The 13,220-nt window shown below is 49.4% G+C and overlaps 2 protein-coding genes across 7 annotated transcripts; both read right to left on the bottom strand.

Annotated features, from left to right (window-relative positions):
• Positions 1-272: 272 nt before the first annotated feature.
• On the bottom strand, positions 273-4,754 carry MYL6 (myosin light chain 6). 4 transcript variants are annotated; one of them, XM_045463636.1, is made up of 10 exons: positions 4,716-4,754; positions 4,141-4,218; positions 3,944-4,009; positions 3,573-3,834; positions 3,084-3,111; positions 2,076-2,219; positions 1,673-1,846; positions 1,506-1,583; positions 1,167-1,211; positions 273-469 (listed from the first exon to the last, which is right to left on the bottom strand). In XM_045463636.1, exons 2-9 carry the CDS (start codon positions 4,155-4,157, stop codon positions 1,183-1,185), a joined length of 798 nt encoding a protein of 265 aa, XP_045319592.1. In that variant the 5' UTR covers positions 4,158-4,218; positions 4,716-4,754; the 3' UTR covers positions 273-469; positions 1,167-1,182. The 4 variants fall into 4 exon arrangements, with proteins under 4 accessions (XP_045319592.1, XP_045319593.1, XP_045319594.1 ...); XM_045463637.1 differs by lacking the exon at positions 1,167-1,211; XM_045463638.1 differs by lacking the exons at positions 3,573-3,834; positions 3,944-4,009; positions 4,141-4,218; positions 4,716-4,754 and adding an exon at positions 3,364-3,472.
• MYL6B (myosin light chain 6B) lies at positions 3,724-11,494 on the bottom strand. Of its 3 annotated transcripts, none has more exons than XM_045463641.1 (8): positions 7,930-11,494; positions 6,267-6,501; positions 5,501-5,528; positions 5,120-5,263; positions 4,716-4,889; positions 4,141-4,218; positions 3,944-4,009; positions 3,724-3,834 (listed from the first exon to the last, which is right to left on the bottom strand). In XM_045463641.1, the coding sequence occupies exons 2-7, from the start codon at positions 6,453-6,455 to the stop codon at positions 3,981-3,983; spliced, it is 642 nt and encodes a 213-aa protein (XP_045319597.1). In that variant the 5' UTR covers positions 6,456-6,501; positions 7,930-11,494; the 3' UTR covers positions 3,724-3,834; positions 3,944-3,980. The 3 variants fall into 3 exon arrangements, with proteins under 3 accessions (XP_045319597.1, XP_045319599.1, XP_045319598.1); XM_045463643.1 differs by having other exon boundaries at positions 3,972-4,009; XM_045463642.1 differs by lacking the exon at positions 7,930-11,494 and having other exon boundaries at positions 6,267-6,517.
• Positions 11,495-13,220: the final 1,726 nt, after the last annotated feature.

Below are 13,220 nucleotides of genomic sequence, written 5' to 3'. Positions count from 1 at the left end.
TTGGGAGGGTAAAGGCTGGGTTTAGCCAGCTGGAGGGCTAGGAGAGGACTCAGCTGGATAGGATAGAACAAGGGTGGCCAGTCTTGGTCCTACAGGGATTTATGGCTTCTTTAATCCCCCAAGGGGTAGCCTTTGTAGCATAAATGAATGGGGCCAGCATTTCTTCAATGACAAAGATGGATCCTTCAAGCCCTTTCCCAGCTTTCCCAACCCCTGGTCTATTGACCCTCTCTCCCCCTCCACCCTGCTTGGGAAGGAAAGCAGAACCGCACTTAGGGGCAAAGAGCAAGTTTATTTGGTGAATGCTGAACGCAAATAACATCCAAGAGAGACAAGCTAGCAAAAGTGCTTGTGACAAGAGGACCTAGGAGGCCTTTAGAGCTACATGCACATTATCAACACAGGGGAAGGTATGGGGCTTGGGCACACCAGGAACATCCTCAGCCATTCAGCACCATGCGGACGAGCTCTGTGGATAGAAGAGAGGGGTGAGCCAGGGAGTAGGGCAAGGGGAGGGGTCCACCAGGGGCCAGCAGACCACAAGACCACAAAGGTAGCATAAGAACGTGCCCACAGAACCCAACCTTGGGTTTGTAGAGGCCACCTTGGGTCTTCCCAGTTCTCTCAGCCCCCAGCTTCCCTCCCACCAGCTGTTAGCTTCCCCACCCTCTCCCCGAGCAGCAAGAACACAGCAGAGGCAGGAAAGTTCTCAACTACACCTACAGCTACTGTCAGCCATTGGCAGGAGAAGACAGAGGTATGGGTTAGGGTACCTCCAAGCTGCCCAGCAGAAGGAAAAAGACTATTGAGCTATAGCAGCACAATGGGGCAGGCAACCAACCCCCCTATGCCAACCACCTGTGCGCCAGGGCCAAAGGATCACCCTGAAGCAAGACGGAGACAGGCTGGTGTGAGTTCCCAGACACCAGCACCCTGGGCCCTATGAGCAAAACCTCAGAGCCCATTTTAGGAGAAAAGGAGGTACCACACCCCCAGGCTGTCTTCCTCTTTGAGGAACCCCTCCCCTCCCCAGTCAGCTCCATGCAGAAACATGCTAGGAGGAAGTCAGATGGTAGTAGGGGAAGGGCAGGGGCTAGAGAGCAAAGGTTGGGAAGAAAAACACCAGGGAGGACAACTAGAGAAGGGGAGGCTGGGAGGAGCCGTACCCGCCCCATGGGCCCGTCACCCCGACAGGATATGCCTCACAAATGCTGCAGGAAGGAAGAGACATTAATGGTGAAGACAAGACACAGACATGGGGTGAAGGGGTCAGGTGGTGGGGGAACAGACATTCCCTTTATTTTACTTCCCATTCTTTCCCCACCCTTCACACATTACCCCTTCCTTTCTTGTCATACCCCTGTGGCCTCCCACTCCTGGGCTGGGCTGGGCCCTGCCCCTTGCCTCGTTCTTTTTGGAGCCCAGGGACAGAGAAAGCCCCAAATACTGGGCGTGACCTGCTTATACAACTGCTTTCTCCACAAGAGCCCCAATTCATCCCTCACCTTCATAGTTGATACAACCATTGCTGTCCTCATGTCCTGCCACCAGCATCTCTACTTCTTCCTCTGTCATCTTCTCACCTGCAGTGGGAAAGGAAAACATTTTGGGAACTGGGTAGCAGGTGTGTTATCAGGCGGCACTGCTCAAAGAGCCAAGGGCAGAGCCTTACCCAGCGTGACAAGGACATGCCGGATTTCAGCACCCATGACGGTGCCATTCCCTTCCTTGTCAAACACCCGAAGGCCTTCGACATAGTCCTCGTAGGTGCCCTGGTCCTTGTTCTTGGCCACAGTCTGCAGCATGGGCAGGAAGTGTTCAAAGTCCAGCACCTTCACATTCATCTCTGCCATAAAGAAGGTGGAAGGAAAGTCACACAGGTTCTCAGAACTGAGGAGACTACAGGGATCACAAGTGAGCAGGCAGCTCCCACACAAGGCAGGAGAGATCCAGTGGGATTTGCTAGTTGAGACAAACCTGCTTGAGTTCTGGGCCTACGAAGATAAAGGGAAGCTCTCAGCTGAAGAACTGTAGGCCCATTACCACACTGAGAAATTGTTCTTGAAGACCCTCACCATCACTCTTGGGATTCCCCAGGACCTTGAGCACCTCGGCGTTGGTGGGGTTCTGGCCCAGGGCCCTCATTACGTCCCCGCATTGGCTGTACAGGATCTTGCCATCCCCTGTTCGGTCAAACAACTGGAAGGCTTCCTTGAACTCTGAAGATTCAGATACACATCAGCACTGGGCATGTGGGGGTTAACCCAAAACCTCCCTGACATCCCCTTCTGCCCAGTGAACATTGATCATGCTGAGGAAACCAGATATTTATACCACTGTACACTGAAGTCCGCTAAGAGGGATCTAATGTCCCTGTCTCCCAACTCAGGTGTCCCACATAATGACACAGCCTTCTTCCCCCGCCTTGGCAGAGTGGTAACATCCATTTACACGCCCCCTCTGCCTACAGCAAGCCTGCCCAGCCTCCTCACAACTCTACTCAGGGCAGGAATTTGCCACCGCCCTGTCTGGGTCCTGTCCTTATAAGGAAGTGGGAGCAGCAGCCTGGGACAGGGGTCATCCCAGCCTGCCACTTCCCACCCCTACTGTACAGAAAGAGACATTCGGAGGATACAACTATGAAGTATCCTCAGCAAATTCCCCGTCCCCAGTTTCACAAAATTCCAGGTCACTGCTTTTTACAATCTTCACAAATCCAAGCTGGGGGAGGGGAGTTATCACAGGAGGAGAAAAGAGGCAGAAGCTGATTAAGGGACAGAGGAGTGCAGGCAACTTAATACACCCTCCCCAAACTCCACACACAGCAGGCATTAGGTGACCAAGTTGTTTCACACACCCACACCACCTAAAACTCACCCGGGGCTTGGGGCTCGAATCTAGAGTGCAAGGGGAGGGAGGAAGAAAGAGTGAGAAAAGAAAATGGAGGATCCAGAAAGAAGGGAATCCGGGAAGTACTTCCCTGCCGGTACTGAAGAGATGACAGGTGGGGTTATGGGATAGGTGCTAGAGGCGGGGGTCCCAATCCCTAAGCATGACCTCAGTAGGGGTCAGAGATTACCTACCTGCAGTTTGATCCTCGGTGAAGTCACACTGCTCAGAGAAGAGGGGAGCGGTCAGCATCTGAACTCCAAACCCCCAAGCTTCTATCCCAGTCCCACAAACTGAACCACTAACTCCTGTTCCATGCTGGGGACTCACTCACTTCCCGGCAGGACAGGCCCCCAAACTTTCCAACCCCACCTCCGACCTTCCAAGCCCTCAGGTTCCCTTTGCAAGCCCCTACCCCCGACTTCCCGCCTCTTGCCCCACATCCCGCTCATCCTTCCAGGCCCCGGGCCCCACCATCTTGACTGCTCTGCTCTGCGGGACCTTTTCCTGCAGTAATGGCTCCGGCTCCCGGCCCAACCCTAGTCTTCGTACGTTCCAATGACGTCACCCTCAGCTGATCCGGCCAATAAGAATCCCGGTCTGGCCTTATGCAGATAATATTGCTACATTAGTAATGAGGTGGGCGGGGCCCGCTGCTTCTCCTTCCTCTAGAATAGCCCTACCTGAGGGGAAGAAACTGCAGAAGTGTATCGGGTAGGGCACACGGAATCTGTTCCTCCTTGCAGCAGGAAGATCAGAGGATATCGGATTGGGGAGAGGAGAACCCTCCCTTCCCTCCCCACCTCTGAAGAAAGCAAGAGTCGGACGCCAAGGGAGGGTTGAACTGTGTCTTTATTTTGAAACAATAGGTGGCCTCCCAGTGGCAGGAACGTGCTTCCGCCTGCCAGGGAAGGGGGGGAGGGGCAGTGTCCGGCCCCACTGCATCTGTGGAAAAAGATGAAAGTTGCCAAGGCCTGTCGCGCTCGCGCCCCAGGACATGAAAACGCACTTCCCTACTTTTCTACCCAGACTGAGGGAAGGATAGGAAACTTGCCTCCCCAGTCGGAGTGGGAGGGCCGTACCAGTAGAGCTCAGACGCTTAGGATGTGCTTCAGGAAGGCTGCAGAGAGGAAGCAAGAGGGGTTCAGAAGCAGGCCCTTGGATAATCCATCTGATTTTAGATAATCCAGGCCCTTCGTCCCCCCACCCACATACCGCGAGCCTTCTGTCTCCTCTCCCCTGTCCCCTCACCTTCGTAGTTGATGCATCCATTGCTGTCCTCATGTCCTGCCAGAACAGTCTCCACCTCCTCTTCGGTCATCCTCTCTCCTGAGCCACAGACACAGCATTTTAGTGCCTGCCCTCCCTCCCAAACCAGGCCACTCTCTTCTGGATGATAGCTTCTCTTCTCCCACCCTTGAATACTTGGTTCATAGCAACAGAACCCCGAAGGAATCCTCTCCTTGTAATGCTAACACCTTGAATGTCTTCCTCCATCTTGCTTTCCATTTCACCTGCATGAGCTCTGACAGAGGGAAACTGAATTCCAGAGGGTTAAGGGGCTACCAGATCACAGAGCACAAGCATCTCTTTCACAACAGAAAATCAGCTCATCCCCTTTCCTCTGTCCTTTGGGAGGCATCCGCATCTACCTTCACCTTACCTTCTGCAGGAAGAAGCCCTTTAGATTCTGCCCCCTCTGACCTTCCCAGTCTTCTGCCCATGACCTACAGGACCATTATTCTTCCCTGGCTCTGCCTATTTGGCTAACCTTCTTGGTCCACCCCCTTCTCTCCAACCCACAGGAGTTCTGGTCCTTGCCTCACCCAGGGTAGTGAGGACATGTCTGAGCTCTGCTCCCATGACTTTGCCGTTCCCCTCTTTGTCAAACACCCGAAGGCCCTCCAGGTAGTCCTCATATGTGCCTTGGCCCCGGTTTTTGGCTACCGCCTGGAGCATGGGCAAGAAAGTTTCGAAGTCCACACGCCGGGACTTCAGCTCTGGAAGTTAGAAAGGGGAGAGAGAGGTCACTGTAGAGTCACCTTGGACCCAGCTCCCGTTCCCACCACGAAGGCTTTCATTCTGTTCAACATCCAGGATGTTTTTCTATATTGTGTTTGACAGTTTTTTAAGTCCAGAGACCCACCCCAGCATCCTTTGTGACCTTGCCAACCTTCCTCAGTTCCACCACCACATTGAAAACTCACACTGTTCCAGGCATCCCCCTCACCATCACTCTTGGGATTCCCCAGGACCTTGAGCACCTCGGCGTTGGTGGGGTTCTGGCCCAGGGCCCTCATCACGTCCCCACACTGGCCATACAGGATCTTGCCATCCCCCACTCGATCAAACAGCTCAAAGGCCTCTTTGAACTCTGAAGTATAAGGAGCGGGTCAGTGTTGACCAGAGGTTCCCATCCACCCCCCCACCCCCACCCCCCAACAGAAAGTAGGTTCAGAAACTATGTGCTAAAGCTGGGCAGAATAGGAGACACAAAGACGACTAGCATGGAAAGTTTTAAGGTTGGGACCGGAGTTAGGGGAACAGAAAAAGGATCTGACCATGGGCTTGGGACTAGACAGTGGGGCTTAAGGGACCAGCTTCTCCTCACCCTCCAGCTGGTCCTTGTTAAACTCGATCTGTGGAAGAAAAGAGCAGGTGAGGAGGGATGACAGGGCTCATTCAATCTGTTTCCAGCACTCCTCCCAACCAACTGGCAGCCACTTCTGGGGAGGGGCCCAAAGAGACCAGGCTGGGAGCCCAGCCACCTCAGTCCCATTCCCAGCTCTGGACCTTGGGAGAATCCCAAGAGGAGGAATTATGGGGGGAGGGTTTCCTGGGAACAGGGTTAATCCCATGCCACCTGTTCCCCTCCCTCCAGTGCCCTGAGCCCTGCATCCCTCACATAACTGGGGGCTGAACAAAGGCTAAATTTACCCCTGGCCCCCAGCTGTGATTGTCTAACAAGTCTGTCCTTTTCAGCCTTCCCTCCTGGGGTTCAGAGCTGTGGCTTTTAGAATTGAACAGTCAGTCAGGCACAGGCAGCAGCTCCCTCCCTTCACCTTGAAATTGTCCTCAGAACCCAGATGTTCCCCATGTCACAATCCCTGCCTCCAGCAAGGGGGTCAGTGAGAGAGAGAGAGTGTGTGTGTATGTGTGTGTGCATGTACCCACACACATTATAGTTTATAGGGAGAGAACAACAAAGACAACATCAGAGTCATAAGCCTGATGCTTCCAAATGGGAGACTGAGAGGAATCTCCAATATCATTCCAATGCTGCTGACTCCCTATCTTCCAGATACCCCAATCCCCTAGGCTGTTTCCCACCCTGTACCACCCGTTCCAAATTCCTTCCTCACTTTCCTGGGACTCACCACCACTTTGGAGAGATCGATGGGGGGCTCCTGGGTTTTCTGAGGGGCTGGAGGGACAGCTGGTGCTGGTGCTGGTGCTGGCTCAGCCTTGGTCTTGGCTGGAGGAGCCCCTGCTGCTGGTTTGGCAGCAGGCTTGGAAATAGAGGGTCCTGCTGGTTTCTTCATAGGAACATCCTTCTTGGGAGGCATGATGTCCGGTGGCCAAAGGACAGTGTGCCGATGGGGGCACCCATCTCTGTTTAAATAGCCAGGGAGTCTGGGATGTCAAGGGGCGGGGGCAGGGGCAGGGAGCCAGTTGGCGGTGGGGAGGGTGAGATAGAGGAGAGATATGCTGGCCTGTCCTGGACTCCTATGGTTCAGGACTCCTGCCCCAAGGTCTTCTCTTTTCTGTTCACTCAGCCCCAAATGCTGGCCAGAACAATGGCCCCTTTGGGGGCAGGGGACGGAAGCCAGAAACTGCCCAGAATGGGGGAGTTAACCTCTGGGATAAGGGTAGGATGATTGCCAGTGACAGACATTGATACAGGGGTGAAGCAAAAAAGGGAATCCAGGCATTCCAGGCCTCAACCCCCTGGCACAGAGTAGCCCTGTTTTCTAGTAGCTTTAGACTCTTCAAGGCTGAGGCAGGGAGGGAGGCCTTATGAACTGGAATTGTTAAAGTGGGGACTGTGATGGGCACCTGGTTGGCTCAGTCCATAGAGCATGTGACTCTTGATCTGGGGGTTGTGAGTTTGAGTCCCACATTAAGTGTAGAGACTACTTAAAAATAAAATCTTTAAAAAGGGGGGGGGGGTCCAAGAGCAGTAAAAGGTGGGAAAAAAGCCTCTCTTACCACCGATGAGGAGTAGGGGTAGTTGACCCCACAGTCTATTAATCCCCAATACCTACAGTCCCTGTCCCCCTCCCTCCCAGCCCAGAACTGTAATTGTGCACAATATAGATAAAGAATAGTAATAGAAAGAGGAGTGTGACACCCCCATTGTCTCCTGTTCCTAGGATTGTCTTAAGGATGAGGGTGGGGGCCAGGATCTGGCTTAACGCCCACCACCCATACCTTTTTCCACAAGCCCATGGTTATGCAAGTCAGACAAAGGCAGGGTGCCTGCTGAACCTACAGGGACTCTGTGGTGCACCTGAAGGGAAGGGTAGGCCCTGAGACCCAAAGGGCCTAAATTTTAAAATCTTTAATCTGAAAGGATGTGGGAGGTCCTATGGGCTCCACGGGTACTCATCTCCCAACCAAAGGGACAATAAAAACCCTGACTCTGGGGCTAGCTTCCAAACCTTGCTGGGGACACTAGAGTAGGGTCTAAGTCAGAGGCCATAGGTATACAGGAGGTGTTGCTAGCTACTTTTGTTCTAGGGGTAAGGAAGAAAAGGATTTAAGCAGCATTCCGAGGAAGATAGTGATTCCACGTAGATCCTGGGGTTCAGAGAATTGGCGCCCGGTCTTCCACTTGCAAAAATGCGTCTAAATCTCATTACTGAACATTGTCCCATTTTAGAAAAATCAGAATCATTCCACCCTTCCAGAATACATCACAATCACACACACACACACACACACACACACACACACACACGAACACGCACACCTTCAATAAAGCTTAAATGAAAGGAAAGATGAAAGGAAAGAATCCCTCTCCAGCTGCCAAAAACTCACCCTGCGGGATCCAGGTAAGGGCGGAGGCGGGGCGCTGGGAGGCTGCGGGTCCCGAAGGGTTAACCCCAGAGGCCTCGGAGCATGCCGGGAGTCGTAGTCCTCGAACGCCCGCGGGCTCACGGGATGCGCTCGCGGGCTCACGGGATATGCCTCTCTCCAGCTGGAGAAACACGCCCAAGCAGTGGCTTCCGGCAGGTGGCAGCGGTTGGTGATTCAAGATCTTTTGGCGCCCTTCTTGTTCCGGACCTAAAAGGCAATGAGCAATATACAGACCCCTCCCCTGACCCTAAAACCATGCGACAGCCACCCCCCCCCCGCCCCTGCCAGGATATCTCCCTTGCTTAGCCGTGAGTTCCCCGCTTAGTGTGGGCTGGGATACTTCCCTTGATCCGCCGGTGGGAGAACGCCGAACCGGGGGGAAGGCTGAAGCCGCTGCCGGCTGGATGGAAGGCACAATGGGAAGCATTGCCGGGAGAGAGGGGTGCGGTCTCCTTCTCTTACTCTTGCGATTTGGTAGAGAGCAGAGGCTACTGAGTTGCTGTGTGTCTTGGAACAGTACCTTCAAAGTTTTTCTTTTCTTCTGTTCCTTCTCTTTCACCTTCTTCTTCCTCTTCCTCCTCCTTTTTTTTTTTTTTTTTTTTTTTTGAAATGAGCTGGTAGTTGAAGTATAGGTTAAGATTTGGAATTAAGCCTGGTCTCCTGCCTCAGTTTCTCCTGAGGTGAAGTTTCTCCATACAGCGGACGCGTATGCATCCGGCACCCCATCGGGACCTCACGGGTCCGCCAGGAATTGGAGGGCTGAGCCCTCCAGCCCTTCAGTCTGTGACACCTCTGCCAGCATTGGACATCTCATTCCCCACACCATTATCAGAGCACCCTCCCCACCCCCCATGCTGGGAAGGAACCAACCCAGTCAGGCCCCGAGTCAGTAAATGTCGTGGCCGCGCAATTGGTGCTGGAGGCTGGGGCTACGTGGGCGTGCAGACAGAGGATCAGAGTAGAAAGCCCCTAAGAGGTCGGGAGGGTAAGGCCTAAATGAACTTCACCGGCAGTAGTAAGTGTTTGTTGGTTGGGGAAAGCTGCTCCGAAGAGTACTACTCTTCTATGGCTTGTGTAACAGAAATCACAATGATGATGAAGGGGGGGATATTAGCAACTATCCCTGGAGGCGTCCAGCAAGCCCTTACTGCTCAATTGAGGGGCTAAATTATCTCCTGTAGCAAAGGGGGAGCTAAGGAAAAATGAGCTCAAGACTACTCCGCTTAGATTGGAATCCAGGTTCTGCCAGGTATTTGCTGATAAACTCCAGCAAGTTTAGTTATATCTGTGTGCCTCAGTTCCTCCATTTGTAAAATAAGGATAGTAGTACCTACCTTATAGGGCTGTTGGGAGGATTAGATGTGTTAATATCTGTAAAATAGAAGAGCCTGGCACAGAGTAAGTAGCATATAAGCGTTCCTGAAATAAATGTCCTTTAATCTTCCCAACATATGAAATAGTTGGCATTTCCCCATTTTACACCCGTAAAGGATCATTAGTAGGCATGAAGAGATGGAGCAAGAAGAAATACATTTCTCGTAAGTGTTTGGTTACAAAGCTGGGGAAGAACTGCATTACAGATGCCTTTTTGTGTCCTTCAAAATGTCTGCGGTTGTTGATTTGGAGGAGGTAGTTTATCTGATTTTTTTTTTTTTCCTCTTCCTCTTGGTCTGTCTGTAGCCTTCTTTGGCATTTTGCCAAGTTAAAGCACTTATGGCATCATCTGACTTTCTGGCATTTTTGTCTGCTTTATAGAGAAGTAGAGCAAAGAGAAAAGATGAGGACTCTTGGCAAACAGATTGGAGGACTGTCCTTCATTTTTTGTACTATTCTTGTCTTTTAATCATAAATAATGCAAACTGAACTGAACATGATCTTAACTCAGCATAAGTGATCTATACAGCCTGTATGTGGATTTTCTGTGACAAATCTGTTTTTTCTCGTGTAGCATGTGACTAATATGTTTTTTTTTGGGGGGGGGGATTGCATATTTATTCTAAGATTAGTTTGAACATATTTGGGAAGGGCATATCTTTAAAAGAAAAATGCACATTAAAAAACCTAATAGCATAGGGCTACTGGGTGGCTTAGTGGGTGGAGTGTCTGACTCTTGATTTTGGCTCAGGTCATGATCCCAGCGTCATGGGATTGAGCCCCAGCATGGAGCCTGCTTGAGATTTTCTCTCTGTCCTCCAACCCTGACCATCTTCCCTGCTCATGCTCTCTAAAAAACAAAACAAAACAAAACAAAAAAAGCAAAACCCTAATAGAACAACTTTAGGAATCACACAGCACTATAGATCTTCAGTTACTTGAATAATTGTGGTTCACCCTGTAGAGCTTAATTGTAATTGTGGGTTCACCCCATAGAGCTTAACTAGCTCTTTAAACACTAGCTAATGTGTTACGATGTATAATCATTTAGGAAGAGAGAACATTATTTCCTATGTAAATGGGAAAGAATTTGTTAAGAAAAATATCTTCGGTCCTTTGGCATTTTGACCAGGAAGTGGTATTCATGGTAACCCATAATAGAAAGAAGGAGGATACAAAGAATGTTTTATGGCAGACGGGTAGTTTATAGTCTTTTCAAAGACCCATTTTTATAGGCCCAGACTAGATGCAAGATACAAGCAGAAAAATAAATTTGTATGCTAAGTTTCATTTTTTTAATGTTCTAAGACAGTGGATCTCAGACTTAGCTGTTCTTCAGCATCTCCTGGGAGCATTGTAAACAGACAGACTTCCAGACTGCCCCCAAAGATTCTGACTCTAGGTCTGTGTTAGGGCCTGGGAATCTATTTGGAATCTTTTTAGCTACTGGGAAGGACAGAGAACAAACTAACATAGGTAAGTACAGCTTTAATAAGAAGAGTGATCTTTCAAAATGTGCGTTTGATCATGTCATCTACCTAGAATCCATCCATGTATTCTGATAAAGACTAAATCTTTAGTTGGCCCACAAAACCCAGCAGTGGTGTACCAGCCACACCTACTATCTTTCAGATCTTCAGTGTCATGTTGCCTTTTCTCAGGTTGTTGCCTCTGTCTTTTAAGTCTCAGTCACCTCTCACTACCAACACACATACACTTTCCAGAGTCAAGCAGAGTACAGTGCCTGGCATGTACTGGGCACTCAACTATCTGTAAAATGTATGGCTATCTGACTGAAAGGGAAGAGTCAAGGATGGATACTGATACTAGTAAGTTGATAAGGAGATGGATTGGGGATTAGGAATATGGAGAGAGATCCCATGTATTTTTGCCATGTATTAGAATATGAGATGATTGATTTGCTAGAAGAGGAAGTAGGAATAGGGTGCCTGGGTGGCTCAGTCGGTTAAGCGTCGGACTTCGGCTCAGGTCATGATCTCATGGTTTGTGGGTTCGAGCCCCTCATCGGGCGCTGTGCTGACAGCTCAGAGCCTGGAGCCTGCTTCAGATTCTGTGTCTCCCTCTCTCTCTGCCCCTCCCCTGCTTGCACTCTGTCTCTCTCTCAAAAATAAATAAACATTAAAAAAAAAAAAAAAAGGAAGTAGGAAGAGATAGCTTGAGACAGTAGTGAAGGTTTGAAATAAGTGCTATGAAAAGTGGGAGACAGTTTCCTGGAAACCATTCACAAATACTCATTTGACATTTACTGAGTGCCTAGTCTGTGTTCTTACATAAACTTGCTGAGCAGCATGGAGGGTGGGTGTACTAGGAGATCATGAATTTGTAGCGATACCAATTCATGAGGCAGTTACTTCCTCCTTCCAACAGTACTCAGCTGCTTGGATGATTGAGCCAGAGCAAAGAGGCAGCTGGCATGATAATGGGTTGGAGTTTTGTGGAGTAGGGATGATGGATGAACACAGAGGCAAGGAAGTTGAGAGTCTGAGTAAAAGAGGGTTTGTGGTCCAGGCCAAATAGAGGAGTGAGTGTAAAAGTGGCCTATTAGGGGCTCTTGGCTGGCTCGGTGGGTAGAGCATGTGGGCATAGAGCTTACTTTTTAAATTGTTTTTCTAAGTTTGTTTATTTGTTTATTTTGAGAGAGACAGCACAAGCAGGGGAGGAGCAGAGAGAGAAGGAGAGAGAATTCCAAGCAGGCTCCACTCAGCCAGCGCAGAGCCAAACATGGGGTTCAAACTCATGAAACTGACCTGAGCTGAAACCAACAGAAGCTTAAACACCTGAACCACCCAGGTGCCCCATAGTAGAGCTTACAAAAAACAAAACAAAACAACTAAGAAAAAAAGGAAAAAAAAATTCTATTAGATTGAGAGAATGTAAAAAGTCACTAACAGGCTTGAGTCTCAATGAGGTTGAAGAAGTAAGATGGTTGGAGATCTCAGAGCTGTAGTTGGAGAAAATAGTGCTTTTGAGATGAAAATTTCAAAGGACATAGAGGAAGACAGGAACTAGTTTGAGTCGCCATGGAGTGAATGATTGAAAGGGTAGGGAGGTGAAGATTTTTGGATCTGAGGAGAACGTGCCTTATGGCTTTTTCAATTGCAAGTAGCAAAAAATCTGACTAAAACTAGCTAACCAATAAAGAGGATTTATTGGCTTATGTAACTGAAAAGTCAAGAGGTAGGATGGGTTTCAAGTTCATTTTGATCCAGGGGTACCTGGGTGGCTCAGTTAAATGTCCAACTTCAGCTCAGGTCACGATCTCATGGTTTGTGAGTTTGAGCCCCACATCAGGCTCTGTGCTGACAGCGTGGAGGCTGCTTGGGATTCTCTCTGCCTCTCTCTCTCTCTCTCAAAAATAAAAAGTTCATTTTGATCCAGAATTTAATGAGATAACAAAAAGATCCATTTTCTAATTTTCTTGCCACTGTCCTCCCATTTGTTAGCTTCTTACTTGGGTTCCCTCCTGTAGCCATATCTGGCAAGGTTGCACAGGTATCATATCCTTATACCACAAGAGGAAGAAAGTGAGCTTTTTTTTTTTCTTTTCTTTTTAAGTTTGGAAATATTTATTTATTTATTTATTTATTTATTTATTTATTTATTTTTAAGTAAGCTCTATGCCCATTGTGGGACTCGAACTCAAGTGAGATCAAGTGTTGAACGCTTTACTGACTGAGCCAGCCAGGCACCCAATTTTTTAAAACAATCATTCATTCATTTATTCACTCATTCAGTATTATTTTTTAAATTTTTAAATTATTTTTTAATTTATTTTTTGAGAGTGAGAGACAGAGTGTGAGCAGGAGAGGGTCAGAGAGAGAGGGAGACCCAGAATCTGAACAAGGTTCCAGGCTTTG

The sequence above is a fragment of the Leopardus geoffroyi genome, chromosome B4 (assembly GCF_018350155.1).
Source record: "Leopardus geoffroyi isolate Oge1 chromosome B4, O.geoffroyi_Oge1_pat1.0, whole genome shotgun sequence".
In the NCBI taxonomy this organism is placed as follows: domain Eukaryota; kingdom Metazoa; phylum Chordata; class Mammalia; order Carnivora; family Felidae; genus Leopardus; species Leopardus geoffroyi.
The sequence above is the reverse complement of the archived record's forward strand: the minus strand, read 5'-3'. Positions and strand labels throughout refer to the sequence as shown.

What these genes read in the sequence shown, in the direction of transcription:
- MYL6 (XM_045463636.1), bottom strand. An exon ending in CTGCAGTTTCTTCCCCTCAG is followed by an intron (nt 3,112 to 3,572) that starts GTAGGGCTATTC and finishes TTCTCTGAGCAG; the next exon opens with TGTGACTTCACCGAGGATCA. An exon ending in TGGTTGTATCAACTATGAAG is followed by an intron (nt 1,212 to 1,505) that starts GTGAGGGATGAA and finishes TCCTTCCTGCAG; the next exon opens with CATTTGTGAGGCATATCCTG.
- MYL6B (XM_045463641.1), bottom strand. Translation starts at nt 6,455, where the DNA reads ATGCCTCCCAAGAAGGATGTTCCTATGAAGAAACCAGCAGGACCCTCT. An exon ending in ACATGTCCTCACTACCCTGG is followed by an intron (nt 4,219 to 4,715) that starts GTGAGGCAAGGA and finishes TCTGTGGCTCAG; the next exon opens with GAGAGAGGATGACCGAAGAG. An exon ending in TGGATGCATCAACTACGAAG is followed by an intron (nt 4,010 to 4,140) that starts GTGAGGGGACAG and finishes TCCTCTCTGCAG; the next exon opens with CCTTCCTGAAGCACATCCTA.